The sequence below is a fragment of the Solanum stenotomum genome, unplaced genomic scaffold (assembly GCF_019186545.1).
Source record: "Solanum stenotomum isolate F172 unplaced genomic scaffold, ASM1918654v1 scaffold25311, whole genome shotgun sequence".
Taxonomy (NCBI): domain Eukaryota; kingdom Viridiplantae; phylum Streptophyta; class Magnoliopsida; order Solanales; family Solanaceae; genus Solanum; species Solanum stenotomum.
In genome coordinates, this window is record NW_026028480.1 from 183308 (window position 1) to 202502 (window position 19195).

The 19195-nt window shown below is 35.0% G+C and overlaps 2 protein-coding genes across 5 annotated transcripts; both read right to left on the minus strand.

Moving 5' to 3' along the window:
• Positions 1–437: 437 nt before the first annotated feature.
• On the minus strand, positions 438–16652 carry LOC125851358 (probable UDP-N-acetylglucosamine--peptide N-acetylglucosaminyltransferase SEC). 2 transcript variants are annotated; one of them, XM_049531137.1, is made up of 28 exons: positions 16386–16652; positions 12454–12599; positions 12219–12317; positions 12082–12132; positions 10648–10764; positions 10505–10561; positions 9687–9806; positions 9521–9583; positions 9347–9425; positions 9045–9154; positions 8896–8949; positions 8739–8806; positions 8554–8656; positions 8167–8369; positions 7967–8063; positions 7381–7452; positions 7191–7267; positions 7000–7116; positions 6796–6880; positions 6536–6703; positions 5873–5983; positions 5698–5784; positions 5277–5404; positions 5111–5193; positions 4907–5012; positions 4662–4808; positions 4362–4482; positions 438–669 (listed from the first exon to the last, which is right to left on the minus strand). In XM_049531137.1, exons 1-28 carry the CDS (start codon positions 16564–16566, stop codon positions 556–558), a joined length of 2964 nt encoding a protein of 987 aa, XP_049387094.1. In that variant the 5' UTR covers positions 16567–16652; the 3' UTR covers positions 438–555. The 2 variants fall into 2 exon arrangements, with proteins under 2 accessions (XP_049387094.1, XP_049387092.1); XM_049531135.1 differs by lacking the exon at positions 438–669 and adding an exon at positions 3674–4258.
• LOC125851359 (pentatricopeptide repeat-containing protein At5g18390, mitochondrial) lies at positions 536–2924 on the minus strand. Of its 3 annotated transcripts, none has more exons than XM_049531138.1 (4): positions 2782–2893; positions 2470–2509; positions 774–2392; positions 536–669 (listed from the first exon to the last, which is right to left on the minus strand). In XM_049531138.1, the coding sequence occupies exon 3, from the start codon at positions 2282–2284 to the stop codon at positions 866–868; it is 1419 nt and encodes a 472-aa protein (XP_049387095.1). In that variant the 5' UTR covers positions 2285–2392; positions 2470–2509; positions 2782–2893; the 3' UTR covers positions 536–669; positions 774–865. The 3 variants fall into 3 exon arrangements, with proteins under 3 accessions (XP_049387095.1, XP_049387097.1, XP_049387096.1); XM_049531140.1 differs by having other exon boundaries at positions 2470–2520; positions 2782–2875; XM_049531139.1 differs by lacking the exon at positions 2470–2509 and having other exon boundaries at positions 2782–2924.
• Positions 16653–19195: the final 2543 nt, after the last annotated feature.

A 19195-nucleotide genomic window follows, 5' to 3' on the forward strand; every position in this document is an offset into this window, starting at 1 on the left:
CGGAAACGCAAAAGATAGACAATCTTGGCTTGCCAAACCTAGGTTTGGAATAGACAACATTGGATGGTGGTCATTGCCACATAATAGAGCAATATTTAGACAACAAAATGAAGGAAACAAACAGAATGTGTTGATATACTAGGGGCATTGGATGCCTGCATAAACTCAACTGAAAATGTCAAATGCAAGTTGATGAATAAAGAGGCACAACAATGACTCCTTACATTTCATTGACCACCCAATTTTTTAACTTAACAGTTATCCATCACCCCTCTCCCTCCAGTCTCTCTCTCACTCTTGTGAGTTTTCACATTCAAACCAAACAAGACATTGGGTGAGTCTCGTCTCGAGTCTTGACATTTGCTTGCACGTGAACAACTAATGAACTTTCATCGAGAGTTTCCAGTACCACGAATGGTAATATGATCAACACTTGAGACTTGAATCACATTTCAACAAACACCTAAATGCAGTAATTTATATACTTCTATATAAATAGGAATTTATGTTCTCTTGTTTTATCTACAATCATGTTCTCTTCCTTCCCTACTACATCTAGTGGTCAAAAGCAAATCCTGAGTCATTCTCGGTCACTTTGAAGGGCTGAGGATGCTGGCCGGAGCAATAGAGATTCCACATCTTAAAGTAAGAACGTTCCAGATTCCTCACCTGAAAATGCAAAGGGAGAAAGAATGAGTTTACCATGGCCACTCAAAGCACTAGAATCAACAAGGTCGTTCAGTAAAGTAAATCTGATGTGTTTAATTACTCACCCAACGCGTTGTATCAAATAAAGGGCAGATCATTCGCACAGCCTTGAGTCTATTGGACAGATATCTCCAACTGCTCGATCCACAACAATAATTCAGATGCCCTTGACAGATATCTCCAACTGCTCGATCCTTTTGGCTAGATCATGCTTTCCACAATTCTTCAATCCATCTGTCACCATGTCAAAGCTTCGTGACATAGGCAACAAATTTAACTCGGTCATTTCTACTAAATAATTAGACGCCTCTACAAATCTACCTCCACGAGAGCACATCTTTATCAACATGGTATAAAGAGGTCGATTTGGTGGATGCCCTTTCAGCTTCATATCACTGAAAAAGCTAAATGCATCATCAAACTGTCCTCTCCGGAAGAAAGCTTTTAGTATTGGAGCATATAAACTGGGAAATGGCCGGTGTCCAGCTTCAATTGACCTATGAAGAATCTGAAATGCCTCATCAATCCTACCTACCTTTGATGCAGCAGTTATGACAATCTTATAAGTCTCGATATCAGGACAAAGCCCCGATCTACAAACATCATTGAAAAGGTCAATGCAAAAGTCGATTTCCCCAGTTTTACATATAGCCTCTGCCAAAGAATTGAATGTTCCAACATCTGGCACAAACCCCTCCTTTGTCATTTTTCTCACCAATCCTTTAGCTGATTCTAGATATCCAGCACTGAGCAACCCATCAATTAGAAGGTCCCTCCCACGTACAGGAGGATTGAAGCCCTTTCGACTCATTTCCTCCAAGAACTCTTGTGCCTCTCTCATCTTCCCGGCAGAACACCAGCCATTTACAAGAATAGAATATGTCTGCTTATCTGGAACAGTACCTTTTCGTATCATCCTCCGAATCAATGCATAGGCCCCTTGGAAATTCTTGACCTCACAGAGTGCGAAAAGCATAGCATTGTATACTTCAGTAGTTTGAGAACAGTCGAAGTTCTTGAGCCGATTGAAGAGCTCGACAGCCTGATCAATGAGACCACGCTTACCATAGTGTTCGATAATGAATGAAACAATGGATGGTGAGATAGGAATATTTTGAGCTTTCATCTGCTGGACTACTTTCCACATTGTCTCCCAGTGAGCAGTCCGGGCAAGGGTCTTAAGAAGTTCTTCAAACTCAACGGTAGTTGGGTCATACTGAGGGTGTTGAGTCCGAGCCCAGTTAAAGAAACGAAAAGATTCAATACCATGTTGGCAACAACTTCTAAGGACACGGTACACAAGTTCAGAGTTGACAATACTTGAAATATGCATCTTGTTAAGGGTCCGTTCCAGGTAAATATCCCGTCGTACAATGTTAGATACGTGATGAATTGTTGCAAAGTAGTCATCATTTGGCACACTTCTGCCACAACTACCTTTACCGCTGAAAGGATTGCTACACTGGTCGATGGAAGGTGCTATAGTTTTAAGACACCTAAAAATGTTGGTGTTGTTGGTGAATGTAGCCGAATACAAAGTCCTTTGAAGAAAGATTCTGGCGAACATTGAAAACATTCCTGAGTAGCAAATCGGTTCAAATCCAATTGAGGTAAACTAACTCAATTTCCAGCTGAATTAACTACGCTAAAGAGCATAGAATGCAACTATATCAACGCTCGAGTCCTACAAATTACATGGAAATTCAGCAAAATCCTTCAAACAAAAATCTCAAAAAATGGAAAAAATACATAAAAACTTACTCGCACGAGTGTTTACACCAAACTAATTAGATGAATGTCACTGCATATAAACTTCCAAAACACATATCAATGGTTTATTAACTCATATTTTCACTTTAGAGAATCACTTAACCACAGCAATTGTTGAGTTGGTTTTGTGTAAACAATAGTATTTACCACAAAATTCCATGAAATCACAAAAAACAAATAAAATTGCATTTTTTATTCATACAACTATTTCAGATAAACTTTATACTAAGCACCAATAACAAGACAGCTCTATTGAGCTCAAATTAACAGAGGAAATAAAGAGTGAGTGTGTAGAGACGCTACCTCCCTTTAGCCGCCATTGATTAACTCAGCACCATTGCAATTAACTACCAAATTTCTGAACTCAAAACCTAATTTTCGAAATCAATCCTACACCAACAAAGAAACGACGCCGTTTGGAAGTCTGGAACTTGAAAAAGAACTGATACAATGGACGCCATAATACCTTTCTTCGTCATATAGGAGTAAAAACTTTCGGTAAAATCCCACAATTTGTAATAAAAATAAAAATAAAATATTTTCTTATTTAGCTTAAAAATAAAATTTTGATCTTAAATTTGTTAAAGTAAACGAGGATTTATGAGAAATAAAAATATAAATAAACATAAGCATTAGTCAAATAAATTCATAAATAAAAATTATATTTATATAGTGTAATTTTTTAGTAGAAAAATATGAAGAATTATCATAAGAATAAGAAATAGTGAATGTTGTGAATGTTATTGTACATAGTATTAAAAATAATGTAAACATACATGAATTTGAAAATGATGTATAAAAAAGATTTAAATGAATATCTTTATCTATTTTATTTCAGGATTTAAATTTATCCTAAAAATTTAATTAGGATAAATGACTTGATGATATGATTGATAATCATATGCTTGTTTATAAATGAATATAATAATCAAAGAAGAAGAGGTATGAGGGGAAGTGATTAGACTAAGAGCTTATTAATAAATACTCCTTTCGTCCCTTTTTATTTGTCAAATTTTAACTTAACACATCTATTAAAAAATAATGATTAATATAGTAAGCTTATCATTTTATCCTTATTTACTCACTATAAAAGGGGAATTCTACCCTTTTATTCTGAGTGTGTTATACAACCTCAAACATCCTGATATACTTTATTTGAATTTGCTAATTTATTTTATAAAGGAACATTCGAAAATTTTTAAGGAGGATGACTAACTAATATAACATTTGAAACAAACACAATGTGTTGATTTACTGGGGGCATTGGATGCCTGCATAAACTCAACTGAAAATGTCAAAGACAAGTTGATGAATAAAAGATGCACAACAATGACTCCTTACATTTCATTCACCACCCAATTTTTGAACTCTACAGCTATCCAGCACCCTTCTCCCTCCAGTCTCTCTCTCTCACTCTTACGCATTTTCACATTCAAGCCAAACAAGACACTGGGTGAGTCTCGTCTCGAGTCTTGACATCTGCTTGCACTTGAGCAACTAATGAACTTTCATCGAGAGTTTCCAGTACCACGAATGGGTAATATGCTCAACACTTGAGACTTGAATCATATTCCAACAAAGCAGTAGTTTATATACTTCTATATAAATAGGAACTTATGTTCTCTCGTTTTATCTACAATCATGTTCACTTCCTTCCCTACTACATCTAGCGGTCAAAAGGAAATTCTGAGTCATTCTCCGTTACTTTGAAGGGCTGAGGATGCTGGCCGGAGCAATAGAGATTCCACATCTTAAAGTAAGAACGTTCCAGATTCCTCACCTGAAAATGCAAAGGAGAAAGAATGAGTTTTCCATGTCCACTCAAAGCACTAGAAACAACAAGGTCGTTCAGTAAAGTAAGTCTGATGTGTTTAATTACTCACCCAACGTGTTGTATCAAATAAAGGGCAACTCATTCGTACAGCCTTGAGTCTATTGGTGAGATCTTGGAGCTTTGGACGATTTAGTGCCAGTGACACCGCCTTCTCCTCATATTCCTTCATACTGCAAAATGCAAAGTAAACCAAAAAGGAAAGAAAAAGTAAAAGGACAACTCTCATTTATGTTGCAACATCAAAGTCAATATAATGATATCAGTCATAAAGTACTTGTCCTTGAGCATAGGTTCTATCAGTCATACACTGTACCCTTCCCAGCAATTACAGCAAGTATACAACACATACCTGCTGACAATCATCTCATCACCAAGTCCTGTCGCCAAACACAGAGAACCAGCAACTCTAGTAGCCATCTTCTCAAGGGGAAGGGTTATCATTGGTAGACCAGCCCAAAGAACATCTGTTCCTGTGGTATGTGCATTGCACAGTGGCCTACAAGTGGAAAAAAACCACACCAAAGTTCAAGTAAATGAGATGAGTGGAACATGATTCTTGAAAGACAAGGCGCTGAATGTTCTTAATCTTCTTACGTATCCAAGAAAAGATCAGCCAAGGCGCTGCGCTTGATGTGCTCTTGTTTCATTGCAACATCTGTGAAAATAATTTGGTCTGGTTGCAGGCCTTGGGCAGCAGCATCTGTAATAAAAGTGAGCTGAATTAGGAGACTTTTCATAGACCAACAAGTCTCACAAGAGAAGATATGAGAAATGCATGGTGTGGAAGAAAATACTTACGTGCACGGAGCCTCATCTCCCCTGCAGCTGGAAATCTGAGAAGCCAAAGAGCACTGTTCGGTACACGCTTAAGGATATTGCACCTGCACATACCAATTCAGTAAGTTTTTTAGCAAGTGCTTGTCAGGGTAAAAGTAGACCAATTTAAATCATTCCAATTAACTACCATGTAATAAAAATCTCAGGATCCATCTTGTAAAGCTGATTGAAACATGCAAATATGAATTTATCCTCTGGCAACCCATAATCTGAGCGCTTCAGTTGGCAGTTTGGATCTAGCACGTCACAGTTTTTCTACAAAAAACAGCAGCAAGACACCCATCAGCAGTGAAAAATATAACAAATCCAGAAGAGTTCAACATATATACCAGCTCAGATCTTTTTTTAAGAAATCAATAAGATTTTTATTCATGATCAAATACATTAATAACTAAATATTATCTAATATTGGATACAAATGACCTACTGCGAGAAGAGATGAAAAAATACACATAGCCTACTCCAACTATGAATTTAGGATTGAGGATTAATTGATTCATTTTGAAATAAGATTCATATATAGCTCAGAAAGATCACGGGAAACTTACTTGCTTATAATCGTTGACAAAATAGCAATGAGGGAGATGTACAAGCTTCTCTGAGTAAATATGTGCGTACTTCATAGGTGAAACGAACTGCATACAAGGAAATTACATCAAGGACCCATAGAGAGCAAAGGTTAACAGCAAATATGTAATATCAAGGGCGTCATTAGCAAATTACCTCATCTGTAACCAAATAATCTATGTATGTTGCCCCTGTGGTTCCAGGGAACCCCATGTATGAAACCTGGATTGGAGCTGGCTGCATGGCAAATATCTCGTTTCTTGCCCCCTGCAACACATAAGTCCAAAGTCAAAGATGACAACAATAGATAAACGAAGTCGTTCAAAAAATACCTCTCAGGATAGAAGGCAAAGAAAAATATGGGCACATTAATCAGCATCTTCGAAAAGGTGAAAGATGTAACACACGTATTTTTTTGCTCAAAACAACACCTATAAGATATACACCAACAAAATGTGCACCTCATGAGACGGTGAGACCTGTTTCACAGGTTTGCACTTTAGTTAGGCAATATCATTATTATACTCATTTGCTCAAACCAGCAAATGGAAGGCCGTGGCTGATCAAATTCTCATTGGTAAGTATTCGAGTTTGCATTCATGTCCACAACTAGGTTAACTAAGATGGACCAGAAATCATTGATTTATTTGTTTATTGTGGACTATTTCCAAGAAAGGAAACTACTTTTTCCATTCCATTTCTTTTCATTATGTTAATGGGTCTAACATATGGACCTCGTGCATGGACTAGGCACACACAACCAACACTAGCAAAACAAATATAAAAACTAATTAGGATTGATCTGGATCGAATCTGTACCTTGGTATAACCATTGAGATTGATAAGTATCTGTATTTGATCCTCATTAATCATCCTTGCTATCACGTCAGATGTCAAGGACGATACATCAATAAAATGCTCAACTTCTGTCTGAGTGCGAATCCTCCACTCTGTACCATCATTTGGACTTAAGGCATAGCAGAACACCTAGGAAAAGAAGTACTTGGAGATTTAGCATGAACAAGTGGCGAAGTCGTGAATGGTGCAAAGGATAAGGAAAAGTAACAAATTAACTTAACCTCAACATTCTCTTTGTCATGCATCCCAAAAACGGAACCCATTAGATGTGATAGTGGGTGGTTGCCGAAATCACTGCTCACATATCTAGACACATTTAAGAAACTTCTTAGTAAGTAGCATGTAGCAATATTTATGAAAAGCTTACAGCAGATTTGAACCTCAGAGGAAAAGCAAGCAAGTATTTATCAGCTTATAGAACTTACCCAACCCTCAGCCTGTCGATCCTACCACCTCCTTTAATTGGCAGCGGCAGTGGATGGGTGAAAGGAGGAAGTGAGTAGCGAGTTGCTACCACAGAGCAGTGCTGGGCATACTTGCGACTGTACAAGCAAAAGAAACAGTCAGCTTCAACCTCACATCATTTTTGTCATTAATCCGAAAGAAAATTCCCTACCTGATATCTAGAGCAAGCATTGGATCAAGAGGGTAAGCAATTGCGTGGAAAGGCTGAACGCTTGGGATAACGGACATCTTAAGGACAAATATGAGACGGCACAACATCAAGGAAAATAGAATCAGTATTGCAGGATGAAAAAATATCCAACAAAGTAAACATGTAACAGTACGGCGAGTAGCTGTGATACCTTAATTTGTCTTCTAAGTATCCCCTCAACTTCAATAAACATCTTCTCCCGGTTATCCCAATCACACACACACTGCAGCAATAAACTTAAAGAGAAAATTAAGTATGCAAGAGACAGAACCCAATCACAGTCATCAATTGTGAAGCTATAAATTAAGACTAAAGACCTGGTCACAATCTAGAAAGCACATATTATTTGATGAAACCAATTATATGTTCTAGGTGATGCACATAATTTTTTACAGAGTCGCTTGCTTGATTAATTGCTCAACAAATTTTAAAATTTCTTTGCAAAAATGGTGATTGGCAACAGTGATAACTAACGCAAGGTAAATACAGTAGTACCGATAAGAAGCTTAAGATTAAAATTAAGCAAACTGAGCATGACGTGAATTGTGTGCCTATGCTTACAAAGTAGACAAATACTAATGAACTGCAGAAGTATAGTTCATTAGGCAGGTTATTTTACCTCATGCTTCAAGACAGTACATAAACAAGCTCATCAAATTCTCAGTAGTTAGACAGTGCATGAACTCTGATAAACCCGAGACAAAAGAAAACAGCGGAAATTAACAGGGCGAACGTACCTGTAACGTGTGGAGAAGATTACAAGTTGCTTCGGGGAAGTCAGGACGTAGCATCAAAGCTTGTCTATAGCTTTTTATGGCTGCTTCAACATTGCCACTACACAATTAACCAAAACATCACGAACAAGCAGAGTGGACATGTAGTAGCATAAGCAAATGGGACCTTCATCCTTTTGAAGCTTATAAACCTAACTACATACCTGTCCTTGTAAGCTGAAGCCAAATTTGCATGAGCCTCTGCCATGGTAGGTCTAACGGTAATAGCTCGCATGTAATCTTGTACAGCTTCATTAACCCTACCAATCTCTTTGTATGTGTTGCCCCTATTGACCAGCCCATCTGCTGCCATGGGGTCAATACGTAGTACCTCATTATAGCAAGATATGGCTTCTGCATAATTACCCTGAAGTTACATCACATAAGAAGAGAACATTCATGTTAGTTAAAACGCTGACAGAGAAACAGCAAGATAATTGTAAATAAAATAATCCCTCGTGGCTATCTTAAATATGGTATATAAACCTCCAGAAAACTCTCTACTGACTCAAAAATTAAGAATTCTTCAGAAGTATAGTTTAAATTATTACCTGCTGCTTGTATATTATTGCTAGATTGTTAAAAGGAGCTGAGAGCCCTGTAGTCACAGCTAAAGTCGCTTTATAACATTGTGCAGCAGCACTCATCATGTTCCTAATGATCAGGAAAGCAACTCTTGAAAATTACTTGATTGAAAGCGTTAAGAAGAAAATCTTTGCGACTAAGTTAACTTTACCACTCCATATAAATGTTTCCCAAATTAGTAAGCGCTTGCGGATGGTTAGGTTGAAGAGAGAGGCATTGCTGCATGCATCGTCAGAAAAGTTAAGAAAACAGCACAAAAGCAACATCAAACAAAGGAACCGTCAAACAAACAAGGGAACTCAGCTTACACGATAGCAATGAATTGCTTCCTCCACTCTACCAGCATCTTTCAGAGCATTACCCTATAAAAAAATTGGAGAAAATATAGTATTACTATCGAAACAATAGTAAATTTAAGATGGGAATTTTATAAACAAAGATGAAAGAAAGTACCAACCAGATTGTTATATGCCTCCAAGAATTCAGTATCACATGTAATAGCTCTCCTGTAGTTAAATATTGCCATTTCCATATTTCCTTGTTCATAGTACACACTAGCTAAGTTGCCTGCAGAAAGGAGATTCAGGTGTGAATGCGTTATTAGGGTGGCCTAGTCACACTGAAGATGAAGACCCGTGTCTTCGTATTGCAATAAATCCCATACACAAACATGAGAAGTATAGAAATGATATTAAACAGACTCTCCCAGTTATTGCATTATGCACTGAATTAAAGGCATGACTGAAAACGGTCACTCACCAAAAGCCATGGCATAGTCTGGTCGTACTTGGAGCGCACGCTGATAACACACTATGGCCTCCTGGGGCATTCTCAAAGCCTGGAAAATGCAAAGAAGATGCTTGTATTTCTCCATATCCTCGTCTAGGCACTTGGAGCCACCAGACGCAATTAGCACAATGCATGACAGCTTACCTTGTATACATTTCCTAGGTTCAGATATGCATCTGAGAAGTTCGGTTTCAGCTTGATCGCTTCCTGGAGGGGATTAAACCACAAGAAGGCATCAAACATGATAGCATTACGCTGAAAAACACATCCAACACTTGATCAGTAAATTCCAATTACGCCTTACTCATACCTTGTAGTACTGCAAAGCCTTGTTAAGATCGCCCGCCTCCATAAAAAGGCCAGCAAGATTGGACCATGCTATGGCAAATGCAGGCTTTATACGCAGTGCTTCAACATAACAATTGTATGCCTACCAAAAGTAAAAAAGAAATACTCAAAGGTGAAAAGTAATGGCATATATCTATCAAGAGAAAAGTGGAAAAAGAAACTCAAAAGCATAACAACTGTTATTAAATGGATCTTGGGTCTAAGTCAGCCCCAAATGCTAGCTCATGAGGGGAGGATTGCCCAAGACTATATAAGGAGACCAAACACCCATCCACAACTGATGTGGGAGAATCAACACCCCCAGCATGCCCAAGAGTGAAGAGTCTAGAAATCTGGAGCATGGACAATACAAGATAGAGCCCAATATACAGTAAACAATGAATTGGGATGGGTCTGACTCTAATACCATGATAAGAAATGGATCTTGAGCCTAACTCAACCCCAAAAACTAGCTCATGGGGGAGGATTTCCCAAGACCAGTAAGGACACCAAACAACCCTCCACAACCGATGTGGGAGAATCAACATAGATACATCAATAGTCAACAAATAATCACAGAGAATTTTCAAGCTGCACAAAGTGAGTGGATGTCTGGAATAAAAGAACAATGTTGGCCCACATACGATGCACAAACGCAGGTACTATGGGCACACTATGTGCGTGTTGAAGAATTGTCCCCCACCCCCTAACCATCCTAAAGGCAGACGTGAACATGAATAGCCAATCTCAAGTCACCAATATATCAGAGCACAAAGTGGATCTGAGTCCTCTCTCCTTTACCTCTTGGACTAAACCTTGTGCTTTCATCAGATTGCCGAGATTGCTGTGAGCATCCACCTAAAATAAAAGAATAAATGTCAGTAAAGAAAGTACAATTGAAAGAAGCAGATAGCTAAATTTTTAAAAGGATAACTTTTTAATACCAAACGCGGATTTAATGCTAGAGCCTGACGGCAACATTGGGCTGCCTCATTCAGCCTTCCTTTCCTCATGTATGCACTGGCTAAATTTGACCATGCATCCGCAAAATTGGGACGGAGCTGCAACCAGATAATTTAAAGTCATATTACCTAGCATACACCTGGTAAACTATAAATGTCTTCAAAAAGGTTTTAGTTAATTATAGATAATGAACATACATATACAGCATACCAAAAGGACATTAAGAAAAAGCAATAAGCTCCAGGGTTTTGTGATAAACCTGAGTGCAAATTCTAACTCCAAAACCTACCCCACCTCCCTCAACCAAAAAAAGAAAAAATGCTTTCAGTACCCAAAGGCAAGGATAACTGTCGAAACTCTAGATGCACCTTCTTTGAACAGAATTATGTAGTCACAATTTTTCAGAATTTCAACCTGCATTCTTTTGCATCATTTCACGCAACTGACTACATATTCATCTAATAAGTAAAATTTATTAGATGGTTCCATTTAAATTATACATGAATTGTTTACAACTCAATTCAATATCACAAATAACCATCTGCTTGTAGCAACAGAATAATTTCTTTACTATATCAATAATAGATGTGTTATGCAAATGAGTTTAAACACACACTACCAAAAGAAAAAAAAAGTGTTTAAATTCACATCTTAATGGGAAGTTATAGATGGAGCTTTTTTATTCTGATGTGGAATATGTTGGTTATTCTACCAAATCATGTGAGTAGCCATTTTCCAGTGGTAAGAGATAGCACTTTTTTTTTGATAACCGAGATAGCACTCTTTTTATTAGATTCATTATAAGCTTTCTCGTGTTAAGCAAATTTTATTGTCTGTGATAAAAAAAGATTGTTATAAAAAGATAACCAAATACAATAAGAAAACAAGAAATACAATCATGAAACCCAAACCTCAGAGCAACCTATCTACTTTCTCTTTAGAACCTATAACGTAACCAACAGTTTCAATATTCGCTTTGATAATTCAGATCTGAACTGGAAAAATACCTTGGATCTGAACTATTCTCATCTATTCTCTGTGATATTACTCCAATTTGAAGTCTTCAGCAACCCATATATATGGTTAATAATTAAAATATTATTCAAAACACCGCAGCATGGCACAACTTTAATTGAACAGCCAGACAGATAATTAAGCAAGCTTCCGAAATTCCGGAAGTCCTCAAAAGTTCTTTCCAGGTGACTCATTCTGAAAGCATGAGGCTGAGTAATAATGGTATCCCAATAAAACCATAATCATCAAGAACAGAAAAGAATGAATACAACTATCTTCTAGATCCCGTCCCAACTGGTGGATAACTCAGATTGTAAGCAATCATTGACCTTTCTTTAAAGCATAACGGAAGAAATAAAAGTTCTTGCTACAGTCATGTAAGGCAGAAGAAGTTTACAAACCTCAATTGCAATTAAATAATAGCGTATTGCAACATCAATATTGCCTTTTTCCTGCACCAGTAGAACTTCATCAGTGCCCAATTCCAAAACCAGAAGAAGCAGCTTCTAGATTAGTTACTGAGTTAGTACAACCATACCTTCCAAGCATTCGCCATATTTCCATAGCACTCAGCAAAATGTGGCTCGATACTTAGGGCTTCTTCATTTTTTGCGATACACATATCAAAATCATGCAACTAAAACAAAGAAATGGTAACATGCTTTACTTCAGATCCACAAATCACATAGAAAATAAACAACAAAAAAACTCATAAAAGAATGCAAGATAGAGAAATCACAGAATATGTAAGCATTAGTGCAAGGAAAGCCCACCTGATAATATATAGCCCCAAAAAGAAGAAGATTATCAGTGCGCCCTGGATTTCTCTCATAAACTGCCTTGCTGTGCTCTAGTGCCTGTTTATAGTTCCCAGCTTTGTAGTTCTGATGAGCAAGAGTTAAAAGAGCATCCTCATCGACTGTGGCATATAAAATAGAGATGTCAGAAATTGATGCTAATAGCAATCCTCAGTGGATAGAGAAATTACTAGTATTTGGCTGTCAGCTGACTGCATGACCTCAAAAAAATATATTCAAAATGACAACATACGTAGTATAGTCCCACAAGTGGGGTCCGAGAGTATAGAGTGTACGACCTTACCCCTCCCTTGGTAGGTAGAGAGGTTGTTTCCGATAAACCCGCAGATAAAAGAAAGCAAAAACACAACATTAATGAAGACTTAAACAGTAACAATAGCAGAAAGAAAATAAAGGTGTACCAGACAAAAAGAAGTAATAGAAAACTAAGAGTGAGAAATACAGTAGTAAACTAATAAATATACCAAAAATAATATTAATAGCCGAAGAGACAAGACGCAAAACTAAATACTATTTTCCTTCAACCCGAATCCTTGACCTCCACACCCTCCTATTAAGGGTGATGTCCTTGGTATTTGAATACATCCATTGATGCCACGTATGCCTCCTAATACATGAGGCCACAAATCAATAACTCACTTTACCCTTCTCTATCATTTTTCCTATCTTATAAGGAATTATTCATTTTCCATTGTCTTTGGCAGTATGAAAAGTCTCACATCATTTAGGTTCCTTTTTTTTATATAATGGTAACTTCTTAGTATCATCTATCATGTAACAGATTATAATATTTAGTACTTGACGTTCAGAAGGTTTTACAAAACATAATCCTATTTTTATCAAGTGAAATGTCATTAAAAGTCATAAAGAAGATGCCGAGATTACATTTTACAAATACAATCCTACTGCAGAATGTGTTCTGTTTACCTATTTACTAGACATTGCTTCATCCTGTGTTGTGCCAAAGCTAAAGGGATGTAGTACAATTCAAACAGAAGGGTAAAGCATTAATGGACCTCTTAGAATTACTAACAGTTTTTAGTAGTCCAGTGCACTAGTGTAGACAAAGTGCTCAGATATTTATCAAAATCATCATAGATAATAAGTATCAACCAATCAATCAGGGAAGCTCCAATAGCAAATCCAATAGATTCACCTGTATGAATCCTTTATCTATACCAATTCAACTTTATACACATCCACACTTGTGCCTACATTATGTATTACCAACTCTAAGTGGATCATTAACTTCTATTTTGTTCTCTTAGCTAACCTACATGGGTTCCTAGAGATTTCACTAACACATAATCATTGATTTAATAATTTGAGGTAGGTTGTTAGTCCTTGGCTTTCGAGTAAAAAAATAATCTCTTATTTGCTACAGAGAAGTTGAAGTTTTCCCTCTTTTATCTGTGTTCATTTATGCTAGTCTGTTTCTCAACAATGTTTGAGGGATACTGATATATCATAACTTTAGACTCCTCTGTAAGGCTTGTTTGAGGTGCGTTTAAGCTCTAAAGCCCAGTCAAAGCCAGGTTGTGCACTTCGCCTGTCATAGGTGACACTATATTTTGAGGTGGATCCAGGATTTGGAAGCTCCATAATATTTATTAGCGAACTTCTACACAAGATTTAGACTTGTATAGTTAGTTTAGTCAAGGTTTTAGTTAGAAGAGATCTAGGGTTCTATTCTTCTTTTCCACAATTTTTTTAACAATAAGTTCGCTACAAAAGGATGTCCGCGTGATTAAACACTGTATCAAGAAAATTCACCCAGCAGGGCTTGAACTTGCATCCCCAAGGTGTTAAACTTGAGCTTTAACCACTGCACCACAAGACTCATTGTTTCTCTGAGTGCCATGGTTAACATTAATTCATTTCCTTATAAATATATATACATGTATACATATATATAGAGAGAGAGAGAGAATTTCAATCGAGGCATTGACACCCCTCCATTCTACATAGATCCTCCCCTGGCTATAGTATATGCACTATGGCACTAAGGCGTGTGTGTCATTACTCATGAGCTCCGTCTTTAAGATCGCAGTAGGACTGACAACAGTATAATTAGTAAATGAATATGTTATTTTTCAAATGAACATTACGAAGAACCTGGTAGTGATCAGGATTAAGATATTAAAAAATCTAGTATAAGAAAACTAACTGAAAGAATATAAACCATATCTTTTCATCTAAATCAAGAACTGGATTTTCCCTAATAAAACTCCAATGCCTTTTGAATCTACTAAACACACTTTTACTTCGTATATTTATTGTAATTTTACCTGCAATACAAATATAATTTTTTAAGTAACATTGTGTATATGATTTTAATTTGCTTCATTAGCACCTTTTTCCATTAAATCCCATGCTTTACTGTTTTGCGCTTAAAGCCCGACAGATTTTGGACTCTTTTCGTGCCTGGTGCTTTTGACGCAGATGAAATATTGGATAATGCTACTAAATATAAGATAATGCAACAGGGATACAGTTATAAATATCAAATATGTAAATGAAGTATGATAAATGATAATCAGGTATATATTATTGCGAATCCAAAATGACCTCTTTTTTCATTAAAATGTTACTATGCCTCACAACTTGACTGCACAAGCCAGATTCATATCTGAATAACAAGTGAGAATAAAAAGAAAACCTAGTTAGTTTCTCCCTCGTCTCACCGTACATGCACATATTGTAATCTGACATGGTTGTTTTCTTCTCGAAACCGGAAGGAACAAGGATGACAGTAAATGTTGTTTTAACCCTGGTCTTCATTCTTTCACTTGGTGGTACTGTGGTACCCGATGTTTATGTTTTTTACTGTTCTTTTTAAAAAAAATAAAGTACATACTATCATCTGATATGTTTGTGTTCTTCATAGAGATCGGAAGGAACAAGGGAAACAGTAAATGTTGTTTTTACCCTGGTCTTCGTTCTTTCACCAAGTGGTACCCGATGTTTATGCTTTTACTCTTTTTTAAAATAAAATTCCCAATAGGCGTCCATTGATCCCAGCCCAGTGTAGGTTCCAGGTCAAATCCATACCAGCATTTAATAGGAAACAGGCAAGTCCAGGAAAAATAAGCTTCAGACCGGCTAATTCATGCATTTTTATAACACCGCGAATGTAATCCCACAAAAATGGGGTTTAGGGGGTAGAGTGTAGAGTGTACGTAGACCTTATACCTATGTTGGAGGTAGAGAGGTTGTTTCCAATAGACCCTCAACTCAATTCATGCATTTTAACAATATTATAAGTATTCACTTATTTTGATGTTTTAATTCATGCATTTTCCTGATACGATTGCCAACTCTTCTGATGCTTTCACACCCATTGGACTGCACAAAGCAGCTTAATAAACTCATCCATTCTTCTCATTTGTTCCTCCAAATAATCAACTGAAAACAACCATTAAAAACCCCACCGGGAAAGAACGAAAGCAGTAGCTACATAAACTATGTATACAAACCATGAGAGCATAGCAACTTCAATTTGGCAACACCACAGCACATACATGTTCCTTACTTCCTTTAGCAAAAGGAGTTAAAAAGAAAAAAAAAATCACTACATTCAACTAATTAACTCGACTAGTTAAGTCCAAAATAACCAATCGGTAAGTTTAAACACAGAACATCAAATTGCAGATAAATTCATAGCCTATAACCAAGCAAAAACAAACAGTCTTTTACAAATCCACATATACATAGAACATGTATCTATTAGATCTGTCTCAATTTAAGATCAATTCTCTTCTTTAAAAAATTTAAGTTTTTAAGATAAAAAAAATTACAAAAATTCAATCTTTTTATACACACGAGCAAAAATTATGGACAAATTCATTTCTTCAAAACAAATTGCACGAGGAAAAAAAATAGTTAACCTTCACGAGACAACTCAGACTTGATATTTCCAGAAGACAATGCAGACTCAGACTGGAACGGAAAAGAAGAATCGATCCTCTGATCACCGACGGCAACGCCATCATACGGCGGAACCCTAGAGATCAACAGCTGCTGCTGCTGCTGATTGTACTGCCGGAGATCGGTTTGCAGCGACAACATCACGACCGCCGGGAAAAACAAAACCGCCGGAGCTCCGAAAGCAGATACTATATTTTTCCGATGAGAAAAAAGGGGAATGAAAAATGGAAAAAGCTGAATTCTGAGGTAATAAATTAAAATCAATTATAATTAATAAATAAAATAAAGTGAAAAAAAAAGCCGCTTTTTTGTTGTCAGATAATGTGTTAATTCGGTTACTGTTCAATAAAAGCGACTTCTCGAATATGACAAACTGTGTAATGCGACACGTACACTTATTTATTTATTTTATTTGCTTTTTCATCTCGTTTTGAGTCGAGGATCTCTCAGAAACAATTTTTCAACCGGACTAAAATTTGTGCTATCCAGTAACGATACCCTTCTCAAATTCCAATTATAGAATTATATCATATATGTTACAATTGTTTTATTTTTTGTAACGATTTCAAGTTAATACATTAATAATAACTGAGTTCATAATGAAATATTTAGTATAATTTTTTTAATAATTTTCTTCATTTATATTATTTATGTTAAAAATTGTGAATTGAGATGAATTTGTTAAATTGTAACCAACAATTAAGATTCGCCCATGTTATTTGGTGTAGTATTGGACGGTTAAATTTAAATTTATGTCGTTTAGTGATAAAATTATCCTTAATAAAGATAATTTTATATTGAGAAAAAATAAATATATTAATTCTTGAATGATGTTTTAAAAAAATTATAAAAAACATTGATCTACATAAATTTACTACTACAATAAATATAATTATATAAACTTAAATCACTCTAATTTGCTACTTAAATATATGGCTGAATTTAGACCACGTGTCGAAACCAAGTAAGACCACTTTTGTCATTTCCCAAGAACGTCAAAAAAAAATAGTGGTTGGAAACAATTGAAAATCCCCAAAAATAATTTCATGTTTCCCATGCTTAAATGAACTAGTTAAAAGATTAAATTAAATTAATAAATAAGTATATGAATTATTAACACATTTAAAGTCAGTTGAATTTATATGAGTTGAGTTGAAATATTAGTATAATAAATATGTCATTACCTAGCCCATTTTAATAAAATTTAATTTCTATATTTTTTAATTTAAATAATTTGTCTAATTTTAATTAGATACAAGAGTGTAAAAAAAATAAACAAAGAACTTGAATCTTGTAATTTTAAACTAAAAATAGGTGAATGTACTAAAAAAAATTGCTCTTATAATCTTAAACATGTTAGGTAAAAAAGAGATATTTTTCTAAACAAATTAAAAATGATTTATCTTAAACTATATCAAAGCATAAAATATACTTCATCAAAATATATTTAACATAATTATTGAATAGACTGAACAAATCAAAATAGATTGCGTTAACAAAATTCTCGGTTTCAAAAGGAGCGGATTGCGCGGATCATATGTTTATATTCTAATTTCATGAACCCTCTATATAGAGCATTATTTATTTTAATTCAATAACCATGATAAACGTGCTGAAAATTGTTTTCCAGAAAAGACTAATATTTGTATTTTTTATGTAACGTGGCAATTTAAAAGAGAAGTCATATCACTGTTGTAATTTATAATAATTTTCATTAAAAAAAGTCCATGGATTAATGGACACGTAATAGGAAAAAGTTTGCGTGTGAAAATGAAGTTAAAAAGAAGTTTCTTTTTCTTTCATTTTCTATTTCGTATTTAATATTTATATTAAAATTTGATTAAATTTAAATTTATATTAAAATATCGAGTAAAGTGTTCTAATAAAGATAATTTCATATTCAGTATAATTTTCATTCAAAATATTTTACGTAATTAAAAATGAAAGATTATTTATCGCTTTTTGGCGATTTTTGATAAATTAAGTTACTGTAATTTATAAAGGGAAAAGTTTGATATTGCTTTTTCTTCGTGCTATAGGAATATACGATTTTTTTATTATTTTTTTTAAGGTGCATTGAATTGTTGGGATCTTGTAGATTTTGGATTAAGATTTGAATTAAAATGGAATAATTACTTTGGATATTGTTAAGATATGTAATAGTGTTACCAAGGAAATAAATTACTTTTTCTACATGCTTTTGGAAAGTACGATATTTTTTTCTTTTTCTGAAGGTGCATTGAACTTGTTAAAATTTGTAGGTTTTGGATTAAGATTTGAATGAAAAAGACATGATTTTGGAATAATTACTTTAGATATTGTTAAAACATATCGTCGAAAGAAATATATTGTGCTATAAAAGTAAATTTCATTAAATTGCGTATAATATTTCGTAAGAACTTATTTGAAAATTATGTGTAATTATTAATAATGAGAAATATTGTTTATTATCATTATATATTATGTTAGGATAATAAGTATATTTTATTTTTAATTAAAAGTTTTGAATTCATGAAGTTTTGAAAGTGGAATCATTTTGATAGTGAATATTTATTGTTTTTAGATTTTCTATTTACTTAACTATCAGGCTTAAAAATGAAATGCTAACATCCTACTATCAGGCTGAAAATAAAATACTAACGTCCTATATAAAATCAATGGCTATTTTAAGAGATGGAGTAGAATTTTATTCTTATATTTTTCTAATAACTCCTACAATATATACCAAAAAATATTGTATATAGAGATGGAAAAGCATAAGCTCTTTAGG

Coding starts and splice junctions, on each gene's coding strand:
- LOC125851359 (XM_049531139.1), bottom strand. CDS start 2,284: ATGTTTTCAATGTTCGCCAGAATCTTTCTTCAAAGGACTTTGTATTCG.
- LOC125851358 (XM_049531137.1), bottom strand. CDS start 16,566: ATGTTGTCGCTGCAAACCGATCTCCGGCAGTACAATCAGCAGCAGCAG. Junction 7,453..7,966: donor ATCTTCTCCACACGTTACAG/GTACGTTCGCCC, acceptor TTATTGCTGCAG/TGTGTGTGTGATTGGGATAA. Junction 5,984..6,535: donor ATCTCAATGGTTATACCAAG/GTACAGATTCGA, acceptor TATGTGTTGCAG/GGGGCAAGAAACGAGATATT.